We start from the raw sequence: 20,957 nt of genomic DNA on the forward strand, positions 1-20,957 counted from the left end.
CCTATGAATGGCACACATACACAATCCATGTCACAATTGTCTTCAGGCTTAAAAATCCTTCTTTAACCTGTCTCTGCTTTTCCATGACTATTTTAGATTATTTTATGATCGGTTTTATATGAGGCTGCTACTGATAGCTGTTAAACATAGCCACGTTGGGTTTTTAAGATGGTCTCATCAACCATGTCAGCTTAAACAATAGAGTAGCCTAAATGTATATCAAATAAACAATGGAATACCAGAAAAGACATGCTTATAGCTGATAGAAACCGAATGGTGTCAGAAGTTAAGCAACGGTTGTCTTCTTAGTATAGCCTACCACCTCCACTGGTCTTTTGGTTGGAATTCTCAGTGACAAGGAGTACCACCTGCTGGTAACAACTAGTAACTGCATTTGAATGAAGCATTACATTTATGCTAATAACCACTACTGAATTTTATTTCTGATTTCTATGAAGCAAAAAAGGTTATCAGAGATTTTCCAACTTTGACACTGATTACAAAGCAGGGAAATTAGGGGAAGCATTGGTCAACATTGTGAAAATGTATACAACAGGGTAAGAAGCTGTAATAAAAAACAATTAAGAATCGGTCCTCATAATCTTTCATTAAAACAGTCTGTTGATGGGTATCCAATAGCCTAGTCCGTACTGGATGTGCTGTAGCCAACTATTTTATTGTTTGATCAACTATGGGACAAGGCTATAGGCCCTGGTCAAAAGTAGTGAACTATATAGGGAATAGTGTGACATTTGAGATGCAGCCTAGGAGCTCCATGTTCTGTGTTCATCTGTTGAGGACCTTCCTGAGATGTTCCAGCTGTGCCAGGTTGATGCTGCTCCCTCCACAGACGATCATGACCAGGGGTCCTGCTAGGGGAACGGGCAGCCGGCCCTCACCCTGCAGTCTCTGGATGACTCCACAGTACACAGCCGCTAACGCAGCCCCGCAGGCCAGTTCCACCAGCACACGCTCCTCGTCTGAACACACACACATACATGCACACACACAGACAAGGAGGCACACACACGCACACAAGCACACATGCACAACAGCAGGCACACATGCGCACACACAAACACATACATAGTTTTAGTCGTAGTTGTAACAGTAGCTACGTTTCTTTTAGGATAAAACTATACATCAAATAAAGCAGAGTAATGTATGGAGATGTATTGAACATTTAAAACAATTCTAGAATGCTCCATCTGACAACAGTGGTGGCTGGTATAACACTCACCAAGGAAGGTCTCCACTGCTTGCAGGGCCTGCTGGTCAGTGACCAGCTCTGATATGATGTTCATGTTGCCCTCCTTAATGTACTCAATGGCCTGGCTGCACACCGTCTTCGAACCCAGACACTTGGCCTCACTGGCAATGCAACCATCATCCCAGATCATTACAATGGAATATAATAAAATAAAATATAAAATAATTGAATAGATTTGAATAAAACATTATGCTAAATGAATATCTCACAGTTTAATCTCTGTTCTCTTCTCACCTGGTGATGTCAGGGAGGGTGACTATCTTGCCAGCCTTTACTGCTGCGTTAAAACAGTCTGCTCCCTCAGTCTCCATGCAGATGATGGGCACACTGTCCCAGCCCACTTCCTTCATGCCCTCCACCACCCCACAGAGCAGCCCTCCTCCCCCCACAGATAAAACAACAGCCCCAGGCTTGGATGGAAGAGAGGCCTTGATCTCTCTCACAATACTGGCATGGCCTTGCCTGGGGTAGAATAAAATAAAATAAAAATGTATTTAAATTGTATTTTCCAAACAAATGTGTCACCAGACACTTTACACAAAATAGAAAGGGGGAAAAATGAGACAAACAAGAGCAAAAGGGGAGGGAAAATTGTTCATTCAAAAGAAAAGGCAACAGCAACTCCTAATAGTAGAAGAATGGTGTTCATTTCACATAATCTGAACCATTATGTGTGATCTAAGTCGGTCATTCTAGATGTCATGCCCCTTACAGGCTAATTTAAGGTTGGTCTGACTGGAGTATCTTCTCACCAGAGCAGAGGATGGTCAAAGGGTGGGACATAGGTCAGGCCATCAGTCTGGGTCAGACGCAGGGCCTCATCATTGGCATCATCCCACACCTGAACAGGCAAAATGAGACATACAAATGGCAACACACAACTGGGGAGTAGCCTACAAAGTCCACAGGTAAGTCAGTCTTCAGTTATAAGGCTGGCAAAAACTCGAGAGGAGAGGTGGTCACTAATTGTCGGGATTACCTTGCCAGATACTCTGACTGTGGCTCCCTGGTCCTTCAGTTTCTCCCTAATCAGCTCAGGCGTGGATGAAGGCACAATGATAGTTGCTGGAATGTTTAGTTTGCGTGCCACATAGGCTGTGGCCATCCCCGCATTGCCACCTGAACACAACATAAAGATTTTGTCATAATGGGGAATGTTGGGATAATTTGGAAATATTATTATATAAATCGTCTACTACCTGAGGAGCAAACAACTCCTTTGGACTCTGGTCCTGCAATCTAGAAATTTAAAAAAGTATAATGCCATTGATCAGATATATAGACATATATATATATATATATATAAAAAAATAGAAATCTAACTGAGAAAGATTGAGTGATTTATATATTGAAACGTTGCTTTTTTTCCCGTTTTTATCATCATGAACTCAAGACACCATTAAATGAAATGTTCTCTGGTCAACACTAGGAGGTGTTGTCGCACAAGTGTTTGAACAGTAGTAAACAAACCATTTTTTAATAATGGCGGATATTTTCCATATTCCATGACGAGCAGAATGTCAAAGGTTCGTTCGTTTTAAGTTGTTTGTTTCCAGTATGTAGGCCCATCACTTGTGTAAAACAATAGGCTAATCTTTGAAATGTTACTACATCTCTATTCTAAGTATGTTTGTCATTAGATGTCATATAAATTAGATTTACGATCATTTTACTTAAACCCTTTGAACATGCTTACCTTTTGGCACAGGTGTCCGATACCGCGGATTTTGAATGAACCGGAGGGTTGGGAACTTTCCATTTTTAAATACACATTGATCCCCGCCCGTTTTGACATGTCTATGCTCTCCAAAAACGGGCTATTTATGTGAAAGGCTTTTGGGCTTGCCATGAGGGCTCAGGATAACGACTTTGAAAGTCTTCGGAATGCGTAAATTACGTGTGTGCAAATCCAGGTTTTCTTTTCACGCCTATGTGCCCAATCCACAGAGAGATGCAACGTACCGCTGTCAACAAAAATTTACATTCCAGTGCGGATGACAAGGCAATAATAGGCAAGAAGTGGGCTACTGTAGGACAATATTCCGTTTGTAGGCGGTGCAACTTTGTGACAAGATAGTTTACTGCGGCAATCAGTACAGGATTTCTCCCTGACCTTCGCATAAACTGCACCTATCACATATCTATCGGTCAATGTTTAGCTTTCAAAGGAGGTGGAAAGGATCATATATTAACTGACACGCCCCCTGTTATTAACTCTTGTTTGGTAGACTGTATGAAGACTGTAGCCAATTGTAAGCATTGTGCATAGCATAGTGAGACGTTACTACTATGTTATAACAACATACAACATTCTATGTAACAATTTGTTTTATTCCCATTCAAGGGAAATCATTATTTATTGTGTACATTTACATTTCATGGGGCATATTGATAGGTGTTTGTTTTGTATGTCACATAATAACCCATCCATACAGCAGACTGTAATACACAACCAGTAAATCAAGCCAGCGTCAGTCAACAGGTAGGCTATACTCAGTGATCAAATTGTGTATCAATTTGCATGATGGGTATTAAATAGACAACAACCAACCTGAAACAAAAATAGGGGAAATAACACAATGTACAAACTTCTGCCTGAATTTAACTCAATATGAATACAAACTCCAAAGGAGAGATCCTAACTATAGACCTCCTGTTTGGGTGATAAAGCATGTATATACTGTAGGCCTATGAGTGTTTGATGAGCTTAGTTTCAATTCACACCCATAGTTAGCTTCATAGTTATTGTATCTGTAGAAGAAAATGCTGCACCTCTCACTTTCCCATCCCAGCACTACCTCTTCCACTCATTCCTTCAGAACACATTTTGGTTCACAAAAATAACACCAACATTGTATGACTGTTTTAAACATTCCACATCTCTTTCAGTAGCTTTAACCAGCCTTCAAAGTCGTTCAATAACACCTTCTGTCACTTTTCTTCCTGTTCTTCCTCGTAAAAACATTCTCTTATCTCTTGCCTTCTTTCCTCCACTGAAACCCTGAATATTTGACTTCCAGGGTAACTGTCCATCTTCATCTAATAGCACTTAGTTCAAACACATATTCACTAACTCATGACTGCCTCTGTCCTGTCCTCTGCTCCCTTCTCTGAGATTATCACATTCAAGTCCTTACTCGACTGACACACAGGAGAAAACCACTGAGTGAGAGGGAAGGGGAAGCCCAGACCCAGAGTATTCGCTGAATGAGGGGGTGGTGGCAGGGCGGTGGGAGTCGTAAAAAAAAAAAGTAAAAATGGTGCTTCATTGCTTCATGAACCAATGAGAAAAAGTCAGCTTTGTCGGGGAGAAAAGCGAAACTTTGAAAATCCAGACAGGGATCTCCGGGTGGTGTATGCTGGCTCTTCTTCCTATTTAGTAAGTGACCACCAATACTGAGCCTGTCTGTCTGTCCGGATATGGGCCACTCTGTCCATGCCCTGGCCCTTGTTCTTTGTTCTGGGGTGGCACAGACTGACACAGAGAGAGGGCACTGTCCCGGCGCTGCCACTCTCTGCAAGTCTAGTCAGCTCCAGCTCTGAGCCCAGTCCCAGCACAACAACGTGCACTATCTTCTCAGCAACGTGCACCGTCTTCTCTATGCCAGAGAACGTTGTCTAGGCTTGATCCTTGGATACAACTGTAAGAAGAAGAAAACGTTATTGTTAATTTTATTTTCAGATTAAGGAAATTCAGCTTATACAGGCAGATACAGCAGGGGGTGTCATGTCACAACATAGGATTTATTACAAATATTTTGAGATGCCACTTCTGTCATTTGGGTTAAAGATCCTATCCAATTTCAACTAACATTTAATTAACATGTCATTTCAAACAAGATTGGGGACATCTATATACATAGTATATAAGCATAAATACACCACCTTAATCACAGAATTATAGGATCTCTATGATATTAACATCCTGGTGATTCAGACCATAGTTGTATCCATCATGGTGGCTGGCCTTACCCCTAGCAGGTTGCGTGGCACGTATCCCTCCTTGTCATGTAGTCTGGCCCACCACCACTCTGTCTCAGCGTCGTCCCTGCGACTCAGAGTGGTAATGGCGTCTCCCTCGTGGAAGGACAGCTCGTCTGAGCTCTGGGCCTCGTAGTCCCACAGCGCGTACACTGACCCTTTATTCATCACACCCAGCTTCTCCTGCACCCCTGGGGGACGGATAGAGGGGAAGAGGGTCACTTCACAGTTCACATGGAAACACTATTGAACCTTCCTGACACAAAACCATTGCCCTGTCCAGAAAACCCTCGCCGAACAATAAAGTTGGAACTTCACCTAGCCTTCAGATAGGTTATGATTGGTGTCACACTTTTGCCCCAGCTAGCACACCTGATACCAATAATAAACTAATCATGATCTTCCGTTTAAAATGCAATTAGTTGAATCAGCTGTGTTTGCTAGGGATGGGGGGAAAGTGTGACACCAATCAGGCCCCTGAGGACTGGAGTTTCAGGCCCCTGAGGACTGGAGTTTCCCACCCCTTAGGTGGAGCTTTCGCCATATTGCTTATACCTATCCAATTCTACATATCCTAGCATGAGTGCCTAGAGTGTAGGCTGTAGGATTGGGAGTTGTTTTGAGCCCCACAGATGTACACAAGTGTGTAGGGTGTAAGGGCTATGGGTTCTTTGTGGACAGGAGCCACATGTCTCTCTATATAACACCACTCACCGTAGAGGAACTGGGAACACTGTGTGTATCCGTCCTCCATCTCCTCACACTTATCAGCCGCTGTCTCCACGTCACTGATGGTGGTGGCAAAGATGGCCGCCCCTGACTCCACCAGCATCTTACAGAGATGCACACTGTTACAGGAGGCCGCACAGTGTAGTGGGGTCCTGGAAATATGACGGACACAAAAGGAGAGACGTTCATGGAGACATTGTGTAGTCTTGACCATTTTCAATGCAGGTGAGCAAAGCTAAGGTAAAAGAGAAAGAAATAGAAAAGATCAAGTGAAAGAGGAAGGTAAAGAAAATGGTCACAGCAGGGTTTAAACAGTGTTTGTCCTCACCATCCATCGCTGTCAGCAGCGTTGACGTTAACCCCAAAGTCGAGCAGGAACTTGACGATGTGGTGATGTCCAGCACATACAGCATTGTGCAAGGGGGTGATGCCCTCGTCATTGGCTGTGCTGGGGTTCTCAACCTGCATGGGGGAAATGGTCAATCAATCACATTTATTTCATTATTCAATTAAATAAGAATGATAAAGACCTTTTTACATCAACAGTTGTCACAAAAGCCCTTAAAATGTTAAAAGAGCAGACGATTTAGAAGTCAGTTTGAAATCCCTCACAGGCTGACAGTCTGTGGTACATAAAATAAGAAGACTCAACACAGTTCATTTATCTTCTGGGATAATAAAGTTTGAATTGAATTGAAGAGCCTATGATTACCTCATAGATGATCCTTTGCACCAGGTCAAACTCTCCCTCCAGAGAGGCGTCCAGTAGCAGAGCCAGGGGGTTGAACTTGACCCGCAGCCCGTGGCCTGTCCGCTCTGACTCAGGCTTCTTCAGGTTAGTCCTCTTGATCTGCTGAGACAGAGAAAGGGGAGTTACTCTCTGTCTAATGTGAAGAAAGTAATGTCTGCAACTCTGATGGCAACTCTAACATGAGTCAGAGTTACAGTCATTACTTTCTTTTTTTTCAAGGAGTTTTTGCTTACCATGTGACCTGACCAGGAGAAACTCTGGACCCTATGAATTATGACATACAAAAAGGAAGCATGCTGTTACATTATGGAGCTGTAGTTCGGCAGGCTTACCTTAGGCAGTGCCGGGGGTGTGACAGTCCGGGGAGAGGTGTCTTTCTGCTGGGGGGACAAGGCCTCAGGGATGGGCCTTGGAGGGGAGGTGGTGCTGGTAGTGGTAGGACCAGGCTGGTTGTTGTTGTTGTCTTCCAGGCTGGGCTGGGGGGTGGGCAAGCAGGGAATGGTCTCACTGGGTGGGGGTGTCCTCTGCTGCTGATTCTCATTGGAGTCAGAGGAAGGGGACAGGCGATGGTCTGAATTGGGACCCTCTGCTGCAGTGACCACCAGGGAGGCGGTCTCCATCAGGTTCCCATTAGCAGTGTTGATGTTGTCCATGTCAGGACATCCCAGGACACCACCCATGAAGACAGGCTGGTAGAACGGCGTGTTGTTGCTGCCCTCCATGCCTCCGGCCAGGGTGTTGAAGCGCTGGTACAGGAGCTTCTGGATGTTGGGTCCAGTGGGGCCCTCTGGCTCTGTGATGGAGCTGCGTTTCTTCAGCGGGCGCGGTGCGTTGGTCAACCGCCGGCGCAGGACCTCCAGGTCGGCATCACTCTGGTAACGCAGCGGGGAGTGGGCCACCGGGGTCAGCTTGGTGGGGCTCAGGGGCCGCGGGATGTTCTCCACACTGGGAGGGGGTAGGCGTCTACCCTCTGTGGTCTCCCCTTCCCTGCCCACCATGTCCTCTCCACCCCCCAGGCCTCCTCCTGGGGACAGGGCCCCGTGTTGGAAGGGCACAGGGGAGGGAGAGGTGCTGGAGGGAAGCACTGGTTTCCCATACACTACAAACAAAAGGAGATAAAGATATTATTATAGGACCATACCGATTGAGACCCAACAGGAAAGTCAAGCGTTATCTGAATCAGGGTTCAAATGGGTTTGCACTTTTGGGACTATTACATTGGTCCTACTGTACCAGGCAAGTGCAATCAAGTGCAGATTAATTATTTGAAGGAAATCAAATACTATTAGAACCCAGGTCTGACTGACCCTTTACAAAATATAATGTTTATCTATTCAGGGGTTTACCTGCTTTGACAGCAGACCTGCCTCCTACTGGGTAGCTCTTGGCTGCAGGCTGCTGCAGGTACATGTGGTAGATGGAGGAGGAGTTCATGGTGGCAGGGCCCTTCCTGGGGGACTGAGGCCTGGAGGAGGACCTGTCTGGGACGTAGGGCCTCACAGCCACAGCCAGTGGGGGGTCAGGCCTCTCCCCCTGGCCCGACTGGGGTGTAGAGCTGGGGGGGACAGAGATACGCTGCTGGATCTGCTGGGAGGAGGAACCAGGAGGTGCTGGGGTTGGGGCTGAGCGCTGCCAGGCTAAGGTAGCAGGGGCAGACCTGGGCAGGGAGCTGGTAGAGCAGACTATAGACGGGTGGCCAGTAGGTGCAGGGTAAGTCCCGTAGATGGGTGGTGGTTTGGACACAGATCCTCCTGGTAGTTTACTGGAGTCAAGGCTCTGTGGAGGGAAACACAGTGAACCAGTTAGATAGATGTCCATGTAGGACAGTAGGAAGGAGAGAGTCCAAGGAATGTGTGAAAGAGCAAAAAGTGAATGGCTGCGTCTCAATAGTCTAAAGTGGTTTCTCTACTTGTGTCCTCTCCTTCTCCTTCTCCTTATTGATCTGAGAAAACAGGGTCTGTGAAAGCAAAATGGTGCAGAATGCCTACCAGGAATTTGCTTTTCATGGTTAGTTATTGAATAACAGTGCAGGTGAAGGAGATGAAATGATGATAGGAAGCCACTTTAGACTATTAAGATGTACTCAATGACTGTAGTAGTGGGAGGTGAAGTAGGGATCTCACCTGGTCTGGGCTGGTGTTCCTCCAATCTGAAGGTTGGCGCGAGGAGACACTTTTACTCAGGGTGGGCCACACTGCATCATTGGCTACAGGAGGGGTAGAGAAGAGAGGGATTGAGTGAGAAAGGCAAGAGGTAAAAGGGGGGGGGGGAAGACAGCAGGACAAGTAGTTTGTGTTTCAGTATAAAGGTTGGTGGATGATTGGCTGTGCTATTCCAGTTGTCTCGAGAAGTGATCGATAGAATGTTGACGGTAGTCTAAATGAGCAACAGAAAATACAGTTACTCACAAAACACTGTGTATTTGAAGAACTAGTACCTGTAGCTAATACGTTTCCATTTCTATTTCACGTTGCTCTCTTTGCCTCTCGGTTAACCCAGAACTAAAGTCTTGCATAGTTGGTCAGATGCTCAATTAAGTCCTGGGTCCATACGTGTTAAGAGAAGAGATCAAATGAGGATTGGAACGAAGAGCTCCACTCTCTCTCTCTGCAAGTTACAGTCCAAATGTCCCCTCCCCTTCCAAAATTCGAAAGATGCTAACACCTGCGAAATCGCGATTTGCCCAAAGCACCGGAACTAATGCTGCTCGCTATCTCGCGCATCCCGTTGCATCATGACAGATCTACGGTACCATTTATGTTTATGTAGTCTGTCCACTAGAGATTAGTCTCATACAGACTGGTACAGTACAGGAACAGGATGACATCCATACCTATAGTGCAGGACAGACTGACCTGAGGGACACAGGGTCAGTTCTAATACAAGGAGTATGTGCTGGGTGTATTTTGGTCCTGTCCCCGTTTCTGATCCGGTTTAGATCAGGTTAAAGAGATTAGAGAATGTCTATCCCTCCAAGAGGATCTCTCGCGCACTCCCTCTCCCTCTCTTCTCTCACTCAGTCTTTCCTGCACTGTCTGGAGGTAAACTATTCCCTGCATCCTGTCTGTCTGCCTGCCAGGCTTCCTATTAAACCTATTGCAGTGTCTGTGCCAACTAAGCCACTGCTACTCTCCCTTTCAAACATTACAAATGCCCAGTCCTATTAAAGGTGAGCACTAGAGGTGCTACATCATCTAAGGCTGCGCCTGAAATGGCACCCTATTCCCTATATAGAGCAATAGTTTTGACCAGGGCCCACATAGAGCTCTGGTCAAATAAAGTGGACAATATAGGGAATAGTATGCCATTTCAGGTGCAGAACAAGTCCATCAAAGAGGACACATCATTCCTCTCTCTACATGAGTCCTGTTTGAATTGTTACATTCATAGAGGTGGAGAACAATGCATCAGTAACCTCTTCTCTAATGTCATGGATCTATTTTTGTCCATACAAATAAACCATGTTGCCTAACCATTTCCCCTTATTCAATAGAGGTCGTTTAGACTGACCGTGGTATTTTTGGCTACAAATATTGACACAATAACATTAAATTCCAATATAAATAAATAGATTTTCTAGACGGGAAAGGAATGGGACCTCATAGTAGGCCTACTGAAGATGAACAAAATAGTTACATAATGATTCAACCTGTAGCTACATGTTTCATGTAAGGAGGGAAGGTTGTGGCATTAGTTTTAGGTAGATGTTCTATGTTATCCTATGTTTTGTAGTTGATATAGGGCCTTGTTATTGAGGCCCCACTCAATGTATATATTTCATTTATGTATAAAAGAAGGGAAAGGAAGGCTGTGGAATTAGTTTTAGGTAGAAGTTAGAACTATATTATACATGCATGTACATAACTATCAGAATGTATGTTTAAGGCCTGTTGTTGATATCGGGCCTTGCTACTGAAGCCCCTCTCCTTCTGCTGCCCTGGCCCCTGGCTGCAGACTCACTGTTGGCACCGTGGGCCCCTGAGGGGGACCGGGGCCCCTCTCTCAGCTCCACGGGGTCCACTATGATGTCTAAATCTGAGACCTTCCATTGGCCGGAGGGCTTCCTCACACCGCACCCCTCCTCCTCTGCTGAGCCGAGACCACCACGCACGCCATGGTCACAACAACAACATCAACAACAACAACAATAACCGTGACAACAACAGCGGGAAAAGACGATACAAGTAAGGGAAGGAGAAGAAGAGGTCCACAGACAGACATGAGAGAATAGAGAGGACAGGAAGTTAGAGAAAGCTGAGCCAGATAACTGAAAAATATGACGAGTTTAGAATTGAAATATCTGCTCAGAGGTGTTATGTGCTGCTACCACTCTGAACTAAAATCCTCTACCACCTCCTCCATAGCAATCTCACGATTGTCGAGATAAGATCAACAAAGGTGTCCTAAATAGACAGATATAGTCTGACAGTCAGTAGTTTGAGAGTGATAAAGTAGGTAAAGCTGTGGAGTGTGGAGCAGGGACTGACCTGATTTGGAGCGGCCATGGTTGATGGTGCCAGTCCCAGGGACAGACTGTGGTTTTAGGGGGTCTGGGGGCAGAGCGTAGCCCCCCTCCTGTCTGCCTGGGACGGGGACCTGGATGTAGGGACACACCGCGGCCACTCGCCCTGAGCTGCTGGGGGTGGGCTGGGGGGAGGGAGGCCCATTTATCCTGTTAAGCTGTGGAGTGGAGAGAGAAAGACGGGAAATAGAATGTCAGCTATACTTTCACAGTGGTTAAAATCACAATGATCTTCTGTAGATTACAGAGAATTGCAAAGAGACAGAGAGAAACCAACTCCCTAAATACACTGCTCAAAAAAATTAAGGGAACACTTAAACAACACATCCTAGATCTGAATGAATGAAATAATCTTATTAAATACTTTTTTCTTTACATAGTTGAATGTGCTGACAACAAAATCACACAAAAATGTATCAACCCATGGAGGTCTGGATTTGGAGTCACCCTCAAAATTAAAGTGGAAAACCACACTACAGGCTGATCCAACTTTGATGTAATGTCCTTAAAACAAGTCAAAATGAGGCTCAGTAGTGTGTGTGGCCTCCACGTGCCTGTATGACCTCCCTACAACGCCTGGGCATGCTCCTGATGAGGTGGCGGATGGTCTCCTGAGGGATCTCCTCCCAGACCTGGACTAAAGCATCCGCCAACTCCTGGACAGTCTGTGGTGCAACGTGGCGTTGGTGGATGAAGCGAGACATGATGTCCCAGATGTGCTCAATTGGATTCAGGTCTGGGGAACGGGCGGGCAAGTCCATAGCATCAATGCCTTCCACTTGCAGGAACTGCTGACACACTCCAGCCACATGAGGTCTAGCATTGTCTTGCATTAGGAGGAACCAAGGGCCAACCGCACCAGCATATGGTCTCACAAGGGGTCTGAGGATCTCATCTCGGTACCTAATGGCAGTCAGGCTACCTCTGGAGAGCACATGGAGGGCTGTGCGGCCCCCCAAAGAAATGCCACCCCACACCATGACTGACCCACTGCCAAACCGGTCATGCTGGAGGATGTTGCAGGCAGCAGAACGTTCTCCACGGCGTCTCCAGACTCTGTCACGTCTGTCACATGTGCTCAGTGTGAACCTGCTTTCATCTGTGAAGAGCACAGGGCGCCAGTGGCGAATTTGCTAATCTTGGTGTTCTCTGGCAAATGCCAAACGTCCTGCACAGTGTTGGGCTGTAAGCACAACCCCCACCAGTGGACGTCGGGCCCTCATACCACCCTCATGGAGTCTGTTTCTGACCGTTTGAGCAGACACATGCACATTTGTGGCCTGCTGGAGGTCATTTTGCAGGGCTATGGCAGTGCTCCTCCTGCTCCTCCTTGCACAAAGGCGGAGGTAGCGGTCCTGCTGCTGGGTTGTTGCCCTCCTACGGCCTCCTCCACGTCTCCTGATGTACTGGCCTGTCTCCTGGTAGCGCCTCCATGCTCTGGACACTACGCTGACAGACACAGCAAACCTTCTTGCCACAGCTCGCATTGATGTGCCATCCTGGATGAGCTGCACTACCTGAGCCACTTGTGTGGGTTGTAGACTCCGTCTCATGCTACCACTAGAGTGAACGCACCGCCAGCATTCAAAAGTGACCAAAACATCAGCCAGGAAGCATAGGAACTGAGAAGTGGTCTGTGGTCACCACCTGCAGAACCACTTCTTTATTGGGGGTGTCTTGCTAATTGCCTATAATTTCCACCTGTTGTCTATTCCATTTGCACAACAGCATGTGAAATGTATTGTCAATCAGTGTTGCTTCCTAAGTGGACAGTTTGATTTCACAGATGTGTGATTGACTTGGAGTTACATTGTGTTGTTTAAGTGTTCCCTTTATTTTTTTGAGCAGTGTATGTATAAACAGTGCCTAGTGAAATTATTAGCATTTTGTTGGCTTAAATTTGGAAAGCACAAAACTCTTGTTTTAAGGCATCAAAATGTGAAAACTGTGAGTACTTTCACTAGGCACTGTACAGTGCAGTATGTAGGTGTGCTATGCTACTGTATGTGCGCTGGTGGTCTGAGTGTGAGAGTGAGTGGGAACAGAAAGGTAGTGAGTATTGAGATAGATTGAGTATCTCTGGGAACACAAAGGTATTGAGTATTGACATCTATTGAGTATCTTTGGTGAGCTTGTGAGAGTTCCTTCCTGGTCTTACAGGGTTGTCCTCTTTTTGACGTGCCTCAGCTTTTTTCTTGTGCAGGCGCTCGCGGAGGTCCCAGATGCGCTTGTCCATCATGGTCACCTCTGTGTTGCGCTTATTCAGCAGCTCCTTGTTCTGCTGTAGCCTGCCATTCTGCTCCGCGTTCAGCTTGTTACGCACCTGACAGAGACAACAAGGAAGGGCATGGCTGTGAGTCACACCAGGGGGCAGATGGATGGGGAATGTGTATGCGTGTATGTGCATGAGTGGGCGTGTGTGCGCGTTGGGGGCATGGCAGAGTCACGCCAGTGGGCACCCTGTCCTGTCTCTGTTTAACCAGGCCCTGGCAGGATGGAGAGACAAAACTGGACATCTATTATACTCCGACGCAAATGTCCTTCAAAATGAAAATGTCAGCCTGACTCTAATCTCCTCTCTCTCATCTGATCTGCAGCTGGATGATGTAATTTGGAATTTCCCCAAAAAATATTAATCTGAAGTGTAATTTCATGACATAATCTGGAACCAAAATATGAATCTGAAGTGTCATTACTTTATATAGTGTAATTTCTTGATTTATTACGTAAAAACACGTGTCACGTCAAACTGATCTCTCTGCATGACTTTGTGTCATCATAATCTAGTGGTGTTGTGATAAAATGTTTACTTCTGTACACTACTTGCAGTACTTGTGGGGCGGCAGGTAGCCTAGTGGTTAAGAGCATTGGGCCAGTAACCAAAAGGTTGCTGGTTTGAATCCCCAAACCAACTAGGTGAAACATCTGTTGATGTGCCCTTGAGCAAGGCACTTAACCCCAATTGCTCTGGATAAGAGCGTCTGCTAAATGACTAAAATGTAAATGTACTACCGAAAATATAATTTGAAATGGCTGAAGCAAGCACACATTTTCTTCAGGAAATGTACCTGTAGTTCCTGGTAAAGTTTGCGTAGCTCCAGGGCGGCGGTGCCAGTGAGAGGTCCTCCCAGGGGCTGCAGGCCGTTGAGACGTCCCCTCCTCAGGTCCTCCAGCTGCTGGGTGAGCTGGTCCACCTTCACCACAGCTGACTGCAGCTCTGCCTGCTTTTCCTGGAACAGCCCACTCACATGCTGGATCTCAGCCGCTGCATGGGGAGAGGAGAGGGGACGCAATACACTAATATCAGTAACTATGTATTATGTGTGTGTTGGGGAGAAATCAAAACATATGCTTTGAGTCTGATGCTGTGTAAGAGAAGAGTGAGTATAGTGTATTGGAACGTTGTGGACTGGATGGACAACTCCTCTTCCTGTGGAGTATCAGTATCAGTGTGTGGCAGGCAGGGTGCAGCCTTGGACGTTATACAGAACAGGACACTGCTACAGTATGACCATGGGGACTTTAAGACATCCAGAGAACTCCTGTCAACACCCAGACACACCCAGTTCCAGACCACAACATGGGGAGGGTCAGATTCCAGGCTCACTGACAGAACTAAGGAAAGAGATGACATCATGGACAGCTGAACGGAGCCCAGATTCTACTTCCACCACATTAACAGGGCAGTGTGTGTGTGCACGTACGTGTGTGTGTGCGTGCGTGCAAGCATGTGTGTATGTGATTGGAGCATTGCTTACACAGGTTGCCATTGATGAGCTTGCTGTAGTCCACCTGGCCCCTCATGGCGCGGATCTTCTTTAGTTTGGCCTCCTGACACTCCACTCGCTCCTTCAACCTCTGCAGCTTCTCAGCCTCCGACGCTGTCTGGCCCTGTGTGTGGTCCTGCTGCTTCAGGTACCTCAGACGCTGCTCCTGAGAGGAGGGGAGGGGAGGGGAGAGGAGAGGAGGGGAGAGGAGGGGAGCGTTGAAGGAGGGACAGAGGGGAACAATGAGTTACAGATGTGGGGAGGTAAAATGTAGTGCAAGCATTCCTCCACTTCATTCAGACACAGTGCAATGACGGATAAAATTACACACACTGACACACACACACTGACACACACACACACACATATTCGAAAACACACACACATAACAATGACCTGCTTTTAGAAATAACTTTCACACATACTACACAGCCACACACCTCAGTTCTCACAGAAGAGAGCTGAAAGGAACAAAGGATGAAAAGGAAGGAGATGTTAAAGGAAAAATAGAGTGAAAAGAGAAAGAACGTAATAAAAAGCATTGAGAAAACAGGGAACAAGAGACACACAGCAAATGTAATCTAATTCAGCTAACTCAGTGGACCTAAGCACACAGATCCGCAGAGAAGAGAGAATACACAAACCATTTTTCTCTATTCAAAATAGTTAAAGGGCTTTACTGCCAATACATGTTTTCTTCAATACAAAAAATACCAGCCCTGCAAATTACATATATAGATAATCTAAATAACGATAAGCAAATCCATACATACCAAATACACACAAGTAGTGGAGTGATTGAATGAGTGAAAAACAAATCAGTATGTGAATGAGAGAGTGAATAAAAGGGATTGCAAGGCTATGTGGTGCTGACTGAAGCATTTTCAGGTCTGCTCTAGAATGAGCAAACACAATGCAGGTTCTGACGGAGAGAGAGACAGAGAAAACTGGGCAGGGAGTGTTGACTAAACACAATCCACTGTTCAATAGAAGGACAAAATGAGAGCAGTAACCCACTCAATGCAAACACCCAAAATCACAGCTAATCACACACATTAATTCACACTGTTAATACAGTGAACAAATAAAACATTCCCATACTGACACGTGTATGTAGCTTATACAGTCATATAAGCTTCATTAAACCTCTAGTAGTCCACCGCATCACCAGTATTACCCTAATCATCAAAATCATCAACACAGAAAAAGGCATCATGGCTTCTTATAGGATAGACAACGTTGAAACATCCACAGTGTTTCCTCAGCCCCATAATAAAACAAACAGTCATTTTTACCTTCAGACTGAGAAAGTCAAAACCTAATCCACAATCGGATCTACATAGGAAATGTGATTATCAATAAAATACTAAAGAATACGTGACTAGTTATCCCCTGATGTCTCAGGTAAATGCTTTACTGGTGCTGAATTAGAGTTTCCAGTATGTTGCGTGTGGTAAAATATAGGTTCCTCTCCCTCCTCTCCTCTCCTTGAGACAGCCCACTTCCTTCCCAGCAGCTGGCTGCTCACTGCTGACCTCATTTCCTGCCGGACATATATTCCCTTCCTGTTGTTGTCCCTGCTCGTTGTCCCTGGCAACGCATGCTGCCACCTCACACAATGACCATACTGACCTTAGTAACCATGACCCTGTACCTAGATAGTGACTGAACACATCATCACACACAAGATGATCTAGGACCTGCTTGATGTGTTTAAATGACCACAGAGACCACAACAAGCTGGCCACAGCACATGTGACCAGATCAACAACAGACCATGTGTGAACTACATCCCATCCAATCAACCAATCAAAAATCAAGCAGAAGCAGAAGTACAATGGTCTGGAAAATCCTAGAGAGGAACCAGGATCATTCACTCTTACCCAAAGCATTCCATCCCAATCACTCAACATAACAGAAATGGCCAGACATCTCAGAGACCTCTAAAGCTATAGACACCACCAGTGGGTTTTCTGAATGTGAGGTCAAGATGGTTCCTGGTTGGAAGGGAGGTCTATCACTGTGAGGTTGATAATAATATTATGTTTATTGTTTATATACAGTACCAGTCAAAAGTTTGGACACACCTACTCATTCCAGGGTTTTTCTTTATTTTTACTACTTTCTACATTGTAGAATAATAGTGAAGACATCAAAACTATGAAATAACACATATGGAATCATGTAGTAACCAAACAAAATGTTATACAAATCAAAATATATTTTATATTTGAGATTCTTCAAAGTAGCCACCCTTTGCCTTAATGACAGCTTTGCACACTTTTTGCATCCTCTCAACCAGCTTAATGAGGAATGCTTTCCCAACAGTCTTGAAGGAGTTCCCACATATGCTGAGCACTTGTTGGCTGCTTTTACTTCACTCTGCAGTCCAACTCATCCCAAACCATCTCAATTGGGTTGAGGTCGGGTGATTGTGGAAGCCAGGTCATCTGATGCAGCACTCCATCACTCTCCTTGGTCAAATAGCCCTTACACAGCCTGGAAGTGTGTTTTGGGTCATTGTCCTGTTGAAAAACAGTGATAGTCCCGCTGCAGAATGCTGTGGTAGCCGTCCTGGTTAAGTGTGCCTTGAATTCTAAATAAATCACTGACAGCGTCACCAGCAAAGCACCCCCACACCTCCTCCTCCATACTTCATGGTGGGAACCACACATGCGAAGATCATCCATTCACCTACTCTGCGTCACACATAGACATGGCGGTTGGAACCAAAAATCTCAAATTTGGACTCATCAGACCTAAGGACAGATTTCCACCAGTCTAATGTCCATTGCTCGTGTTTCTTGGCCCAAGCAAGTCTCTTCTTATTATTGGTGTCCTTTAGTTGTGGTTTCTTTGCAGCAATTCGACCATGAAGGCCTGATTCACACAGTCTCCTCTGAACAGTTGATGTTGAGATGTGTCTGTTACTTGAACTTGAGAAGCATTTATTTGGGCTTCAATCTGAGGTGCAGTTAACTCTAATGAACGTATCCTCTGCAGCAGAGGTGACTCTGGGTCTTCCTTTCCTGTGGCAGTCGTCATGAGAGCCAGTTTCATCATAGCGCTTGATGGTTTTTGCATCTTGAAATGTTCCGTATTGACTGACCTTCATGTCTTAAATTAATGACGGACTGTCGTTTCTCTTTGCTTATTTGAGCTGTTCTTGCTTGTAACGTGTACGCTGGGAGTCTGGAAGCAGTGTCCCGAGTGGCGCAGTGGTGTAAGGTACTGCATCGCAGTGCTAGCTGTGCCACTAGAGATCCTGGTTCGAATCCAGACTCTGTCGTAGCCGGCCACGACCGGGAGACCCATGGGGCGGCGCACAATTAGCCAGGGTCGTCCAGGGTAGGGGAGGGAATGGCCGGCAGGGATGTAGCTCAGTTGGTAGAGCATGGCGTTTGCAACGCATTAAGAAGGAAATAAATTCCACAAATTAACTTTTAACAAGGCACACCTGTTAATTGAAATGCATTCCAGGTGACTACCTCATGAAGCTGGTTGAGAGAATGCCAAGAGTGTGCAAAGCTGTCAAGGCAAACGGTGGCTACTTTGAAGAATCTCAAAAATAAAATATATTTTGATTTGTTTAACACTTTTTTGGTTACTACATGATTCCATATGTGTTATTTCATAGTTTTGATGTCTTCACTATTATTCTACAATGTAGAAAATCGTAAAAAATAAAGAAAAACCCTGGAATGAGTAGGTGTGTCCAAACTTTTGACTGGTACTGTATATTATTGATCAGCAGTGTCTGTGTGCCTGTCTGTGTCCTAGTACCTTGGCAACCAGCATCTGCTGTTGGGCCTCGATCTGTTGCTGTTGCCGTGTGGCCATCTCCTGCAGCTCCGACAGAGTCAGCTCCACGCTAGGGTTCCCCACCTACACACGCACATCAGACAAACAGAGAGAAAGAACAAGCTCAAAATGTGGGCCCTCTCAAACAACAAACAAAGTACATCCCCACACACACATATTGACATGTACATGAAAACACTGACTGCTTCAGATGATAAAACATTATGCTATAGAGTTACAGAGACTGGTGTAGGCAGCAGTAGACCTAGATACAACAATAACAAACATAGAGACAACAGGTCTCATCTCACTATCTTATGTAAGAGTATTCTCCATAACATCAAAGACACATACCTCTCCTCTTTAATGTGAAGTTAGAGGACTCATACATTAGCTTTGTGATATACAAAATGAATATCAAATCGAATATCATACACATTTTAATATTAAACATTATGCTCATGACATTAAAGGTTTGCTGCCGACCCGTGATGCTGTGTGCAGGGTGTGTGCAACAAACAGCTGTCAAAAACAATAATGCTTATTTAAAGATTTGTTTTATTTCTCAGTGCACACACACTGCAGTCACAAGGCGCTCACACACACACCAGCAATCATCAATCATCCAAGATGGCGTAGCAGTGCGGTCGTGTTCTTTGTTGTGTGTCCGTGTAAATAGCCTGTTTTTTGTATTTTTCGTACTTATTTCCCTGTCACACTTTTCATCCTTCTACAAAATATACTTTCCTCCAACCCGCCTCACTCAATGTGGAACGGATTCTATTATTGACTTACCTTTTATCTAGAATCTCCAGTTGAAACTAGCTAGCCAGCTAACTAGCTACTTGCTATTAGCCACCGTTAGCGGTTTTCACCCAGAACATCTGATTTTCTGCCGGAATAACTGAATCACTGGACATTAACACCGGATCGCAACTAGCTAGCCGCAACCGGATGGATGTTGCTGTTGGCTAATCACCGCTGCCCCCGAAGCAAGCACCAGTTAGCCTTGAGCTAGCCTCGAGCCAGGCCCATATCCCGGCTATCTACCTCTCTGTCTACCGGACGGGAGTAGCCAGCTAACTAGCTACTTGCTATTAGCCACCGTTAGCGGTTTTTCACAATTGTCCGTGGCCTGCACTACCTACCAGCCAGCTCTAGCCTGGACTATTATCGGCCAGTCTGCACTGTCTGCACAGCACGTTATCGTTTCTAGCGGAATCACTGAATCACTGGAACTTTAATACAGGATCATCGCAACTAGCTAGCTGCGACCAAATGGATGTAGTTGTTGGCTAATCAGCCCTGAGCTAGCCTCGAGCCAGGCCCATCTCCCGGCTATCTACCTTTCTGTCAACCGGACGGGACCTCCTAGTGTTGACACGGAGCCCCGCCGATCCAACACGACTGGTCTGCCGACGAAATCGTCTGATGTGGTTTCAACAGGCTTCCCGTTACGACATCCACCACGAAGATCCATCTGCTAGCCCCGGCCCGATAGCACACGCAAGCCGTGGCCTCTTGCTCGCCAGTGCTGTAGCAGCCCCCGAACTACCTCCGAACTCTCCTATTGCTGTTCACCGGACCTTATGATAACTCAGCTATACAGCTGATGCCTGCTGGACTGTTCCTTTATACGGTACCGCATCCTGTTTATGTTTAGCCTCAGCCCAAACTTAGTCGCCATTACCAGCTGTTGTCTTAGCTCTCTCGAATAACACCTGTGATTGGTTTATGCCTCTCTCCCATGTCAATATGCCTTGCTTATTGCTGTTTTGGTTATTTCTTATTGTACTATTTCACTGTAGATCCCCCAGCCCAGCTCATCCTGCCTTAGATAGCTCCTTTGTCCCACCCCCCCCCCCCCATACACGCGGAGACCGACTCAATCGGTGTCTCCAGTGATGCTATCTCTTTCATCATTACCCAACGCTTAGGTTTACCTCCACTGTACTCATATCCTTCCATATCCTTGTCTGTACAAATGCCCTGAATCTATTCTACAACGCCTGGAAATCTGCCCTTTTTTTTCTCTGTACCCAACGTACTAGAAGACCAGTACTTAAAGCCTTTAGCCGTATCCTTATTCTACTCCTCCTCTGTTCCTCTGGTGATGTAGAGGTTAACCCAGGCCCT

At 45.7% G+C, this 20,957-nt stretch overlaps 2 protein-coding genes across 3 annotated transcripts in view; both read right to left on the reverse strand.

Annotated features, from left to right (window-relative positions):
* Positions 1 to 414: 414 nt before the first annotated feature.
* On the reverse strand, positions 415 to 3,423 carry LOC311145807 (L-serine dehydratase/L-threonine deaminase-like). Its single transcript, XM_084182120.1, has 7 exons — positions 2,967 to 3,423; positions 2,470 to 2,509; positions 2,250 to 2,389; positions 2,023 to 2,111; positions 1,505 to 1,732; positions 1,241 to 1,371; positions 415 to 980 (listed from the first exon to the last, which is right to left on the reverse strand). Exons 1-7 carry the CDS (start codon positions 3,117 to 3,119, stop codon positions 787 to 789), a joined length of 975 nt encoding a protein of 324 aa, XP_084038246.1. The 5' UTR covers positions 3,120 to 3,423; the 3' UTR covers positions 415 to 786.
* A 161-nt stretch (positions 3,424 to 3,584) lies between these two features.
* LOC311145499 (apoptosis-stimulating of p53 protein 1-like) overlaps positions 3,585 to 20,957 on the reverse strand; it is a 37,640-nt gene continuing 20,267 nt past the window's right edge. The window contains exons 5-17 of one of the 2 annotated variants that reach the window (XM_084181752.1): positions 18,804 to 18,905; positions 15,012 to 15,186; positions 14,322 to 14,518; positions 13,412 to 13,576; positions 11,219 to 11,411; positions 8,855 to 8,937; positions 8,078 to 8,507; positions 7,064 to 7,830; positions 6,693 to 6,830; positions 6,309 to 6,442; positions 5,966 to 6,132; positions 5,243 to 5,442; positions 3,585 to 4,911 (exon numbers count right to left, since the gene is read on the reverse strand). In XM_084181752.1, coding sequence (XP_084037878.1) covers positions 4,870 to 4,911; positions 5,243 to 5,442; positions 5,966 to 6,132; positions 6,309 to 6,442; positions 6,693 to 6,830; positions 7,064 to 7,830; positions 8,078 to 8,507; positions 8,855 to 8,937; positions 11,219 to 11,411; positions 13,412 to 13,576; positions 14,322 to 14,518; positions 15,012 to 15,186; positions 18,804 to 18,905 — 2,793 coding nt within the window. In that variant the 3' untranslated portion in view covers positions 3,585 to 4,869. Of the gene's footprint in view, positions 4,912 to 5,242; positions 5,443 to 5,965; positions 6,133 to 6,308; positions 6,443 to 6,692; positions 6,834 to 7,063; positions 7,831 to 8,077; positions 8,508 to 8,854; positions 8,938 to 11,218; positions 11,412 to 13,411; positions 13,577 to 14,321; positions 14,519 to 15,011; positions 15,187 to 18,803; positions 18,906 to 20,957 lie in introns of both variants that reach the window. The other variant, XM_084181753.1, reaches the window with a different exon arrangement.

Source organism: Coregonus lavaretus (assembly GCF_964263955.1).
Source record: "Coregonus lavaretus genome assembly, chromosome: 18".
In the NCBI taxonomy this organism is placed as follows: domain Eukaryota; kingdom Metazoa; phylum Chordata; class Actinopteri; order Salmoniformes; family Salmonidae; genus Coregonus; species Coregonus lavaretus.

What these genes read in the sequence shown, in the direction of transcription:
- LOC311145807 (XM_084182120.1), bottom strand. Translation starts at nt 3,119, where the DNA reads ATGGCAAGCCCAAAAGCCTTTCACATAAATAGCCCGTTTTTGGAGAGC. An exon ending in TTTGACCATCCTCTGCTCTG is followed by an intron (nt 1,733 to 2,022) that starts GTGAGAAGATAC and finishes ATTCTACCCCAG; the next exon opens with GCAAGGCCATGCCAGTATTG. An exon ending in ACCCTCCCTGACATCACCAG is followed by an intron (nt 1,372 to 1,504) that starts GTGAGAAGAGAA and finishes TTGCATTGCCAG; the next exon opens with TGAGGCCAAGTGTCTGGGTT.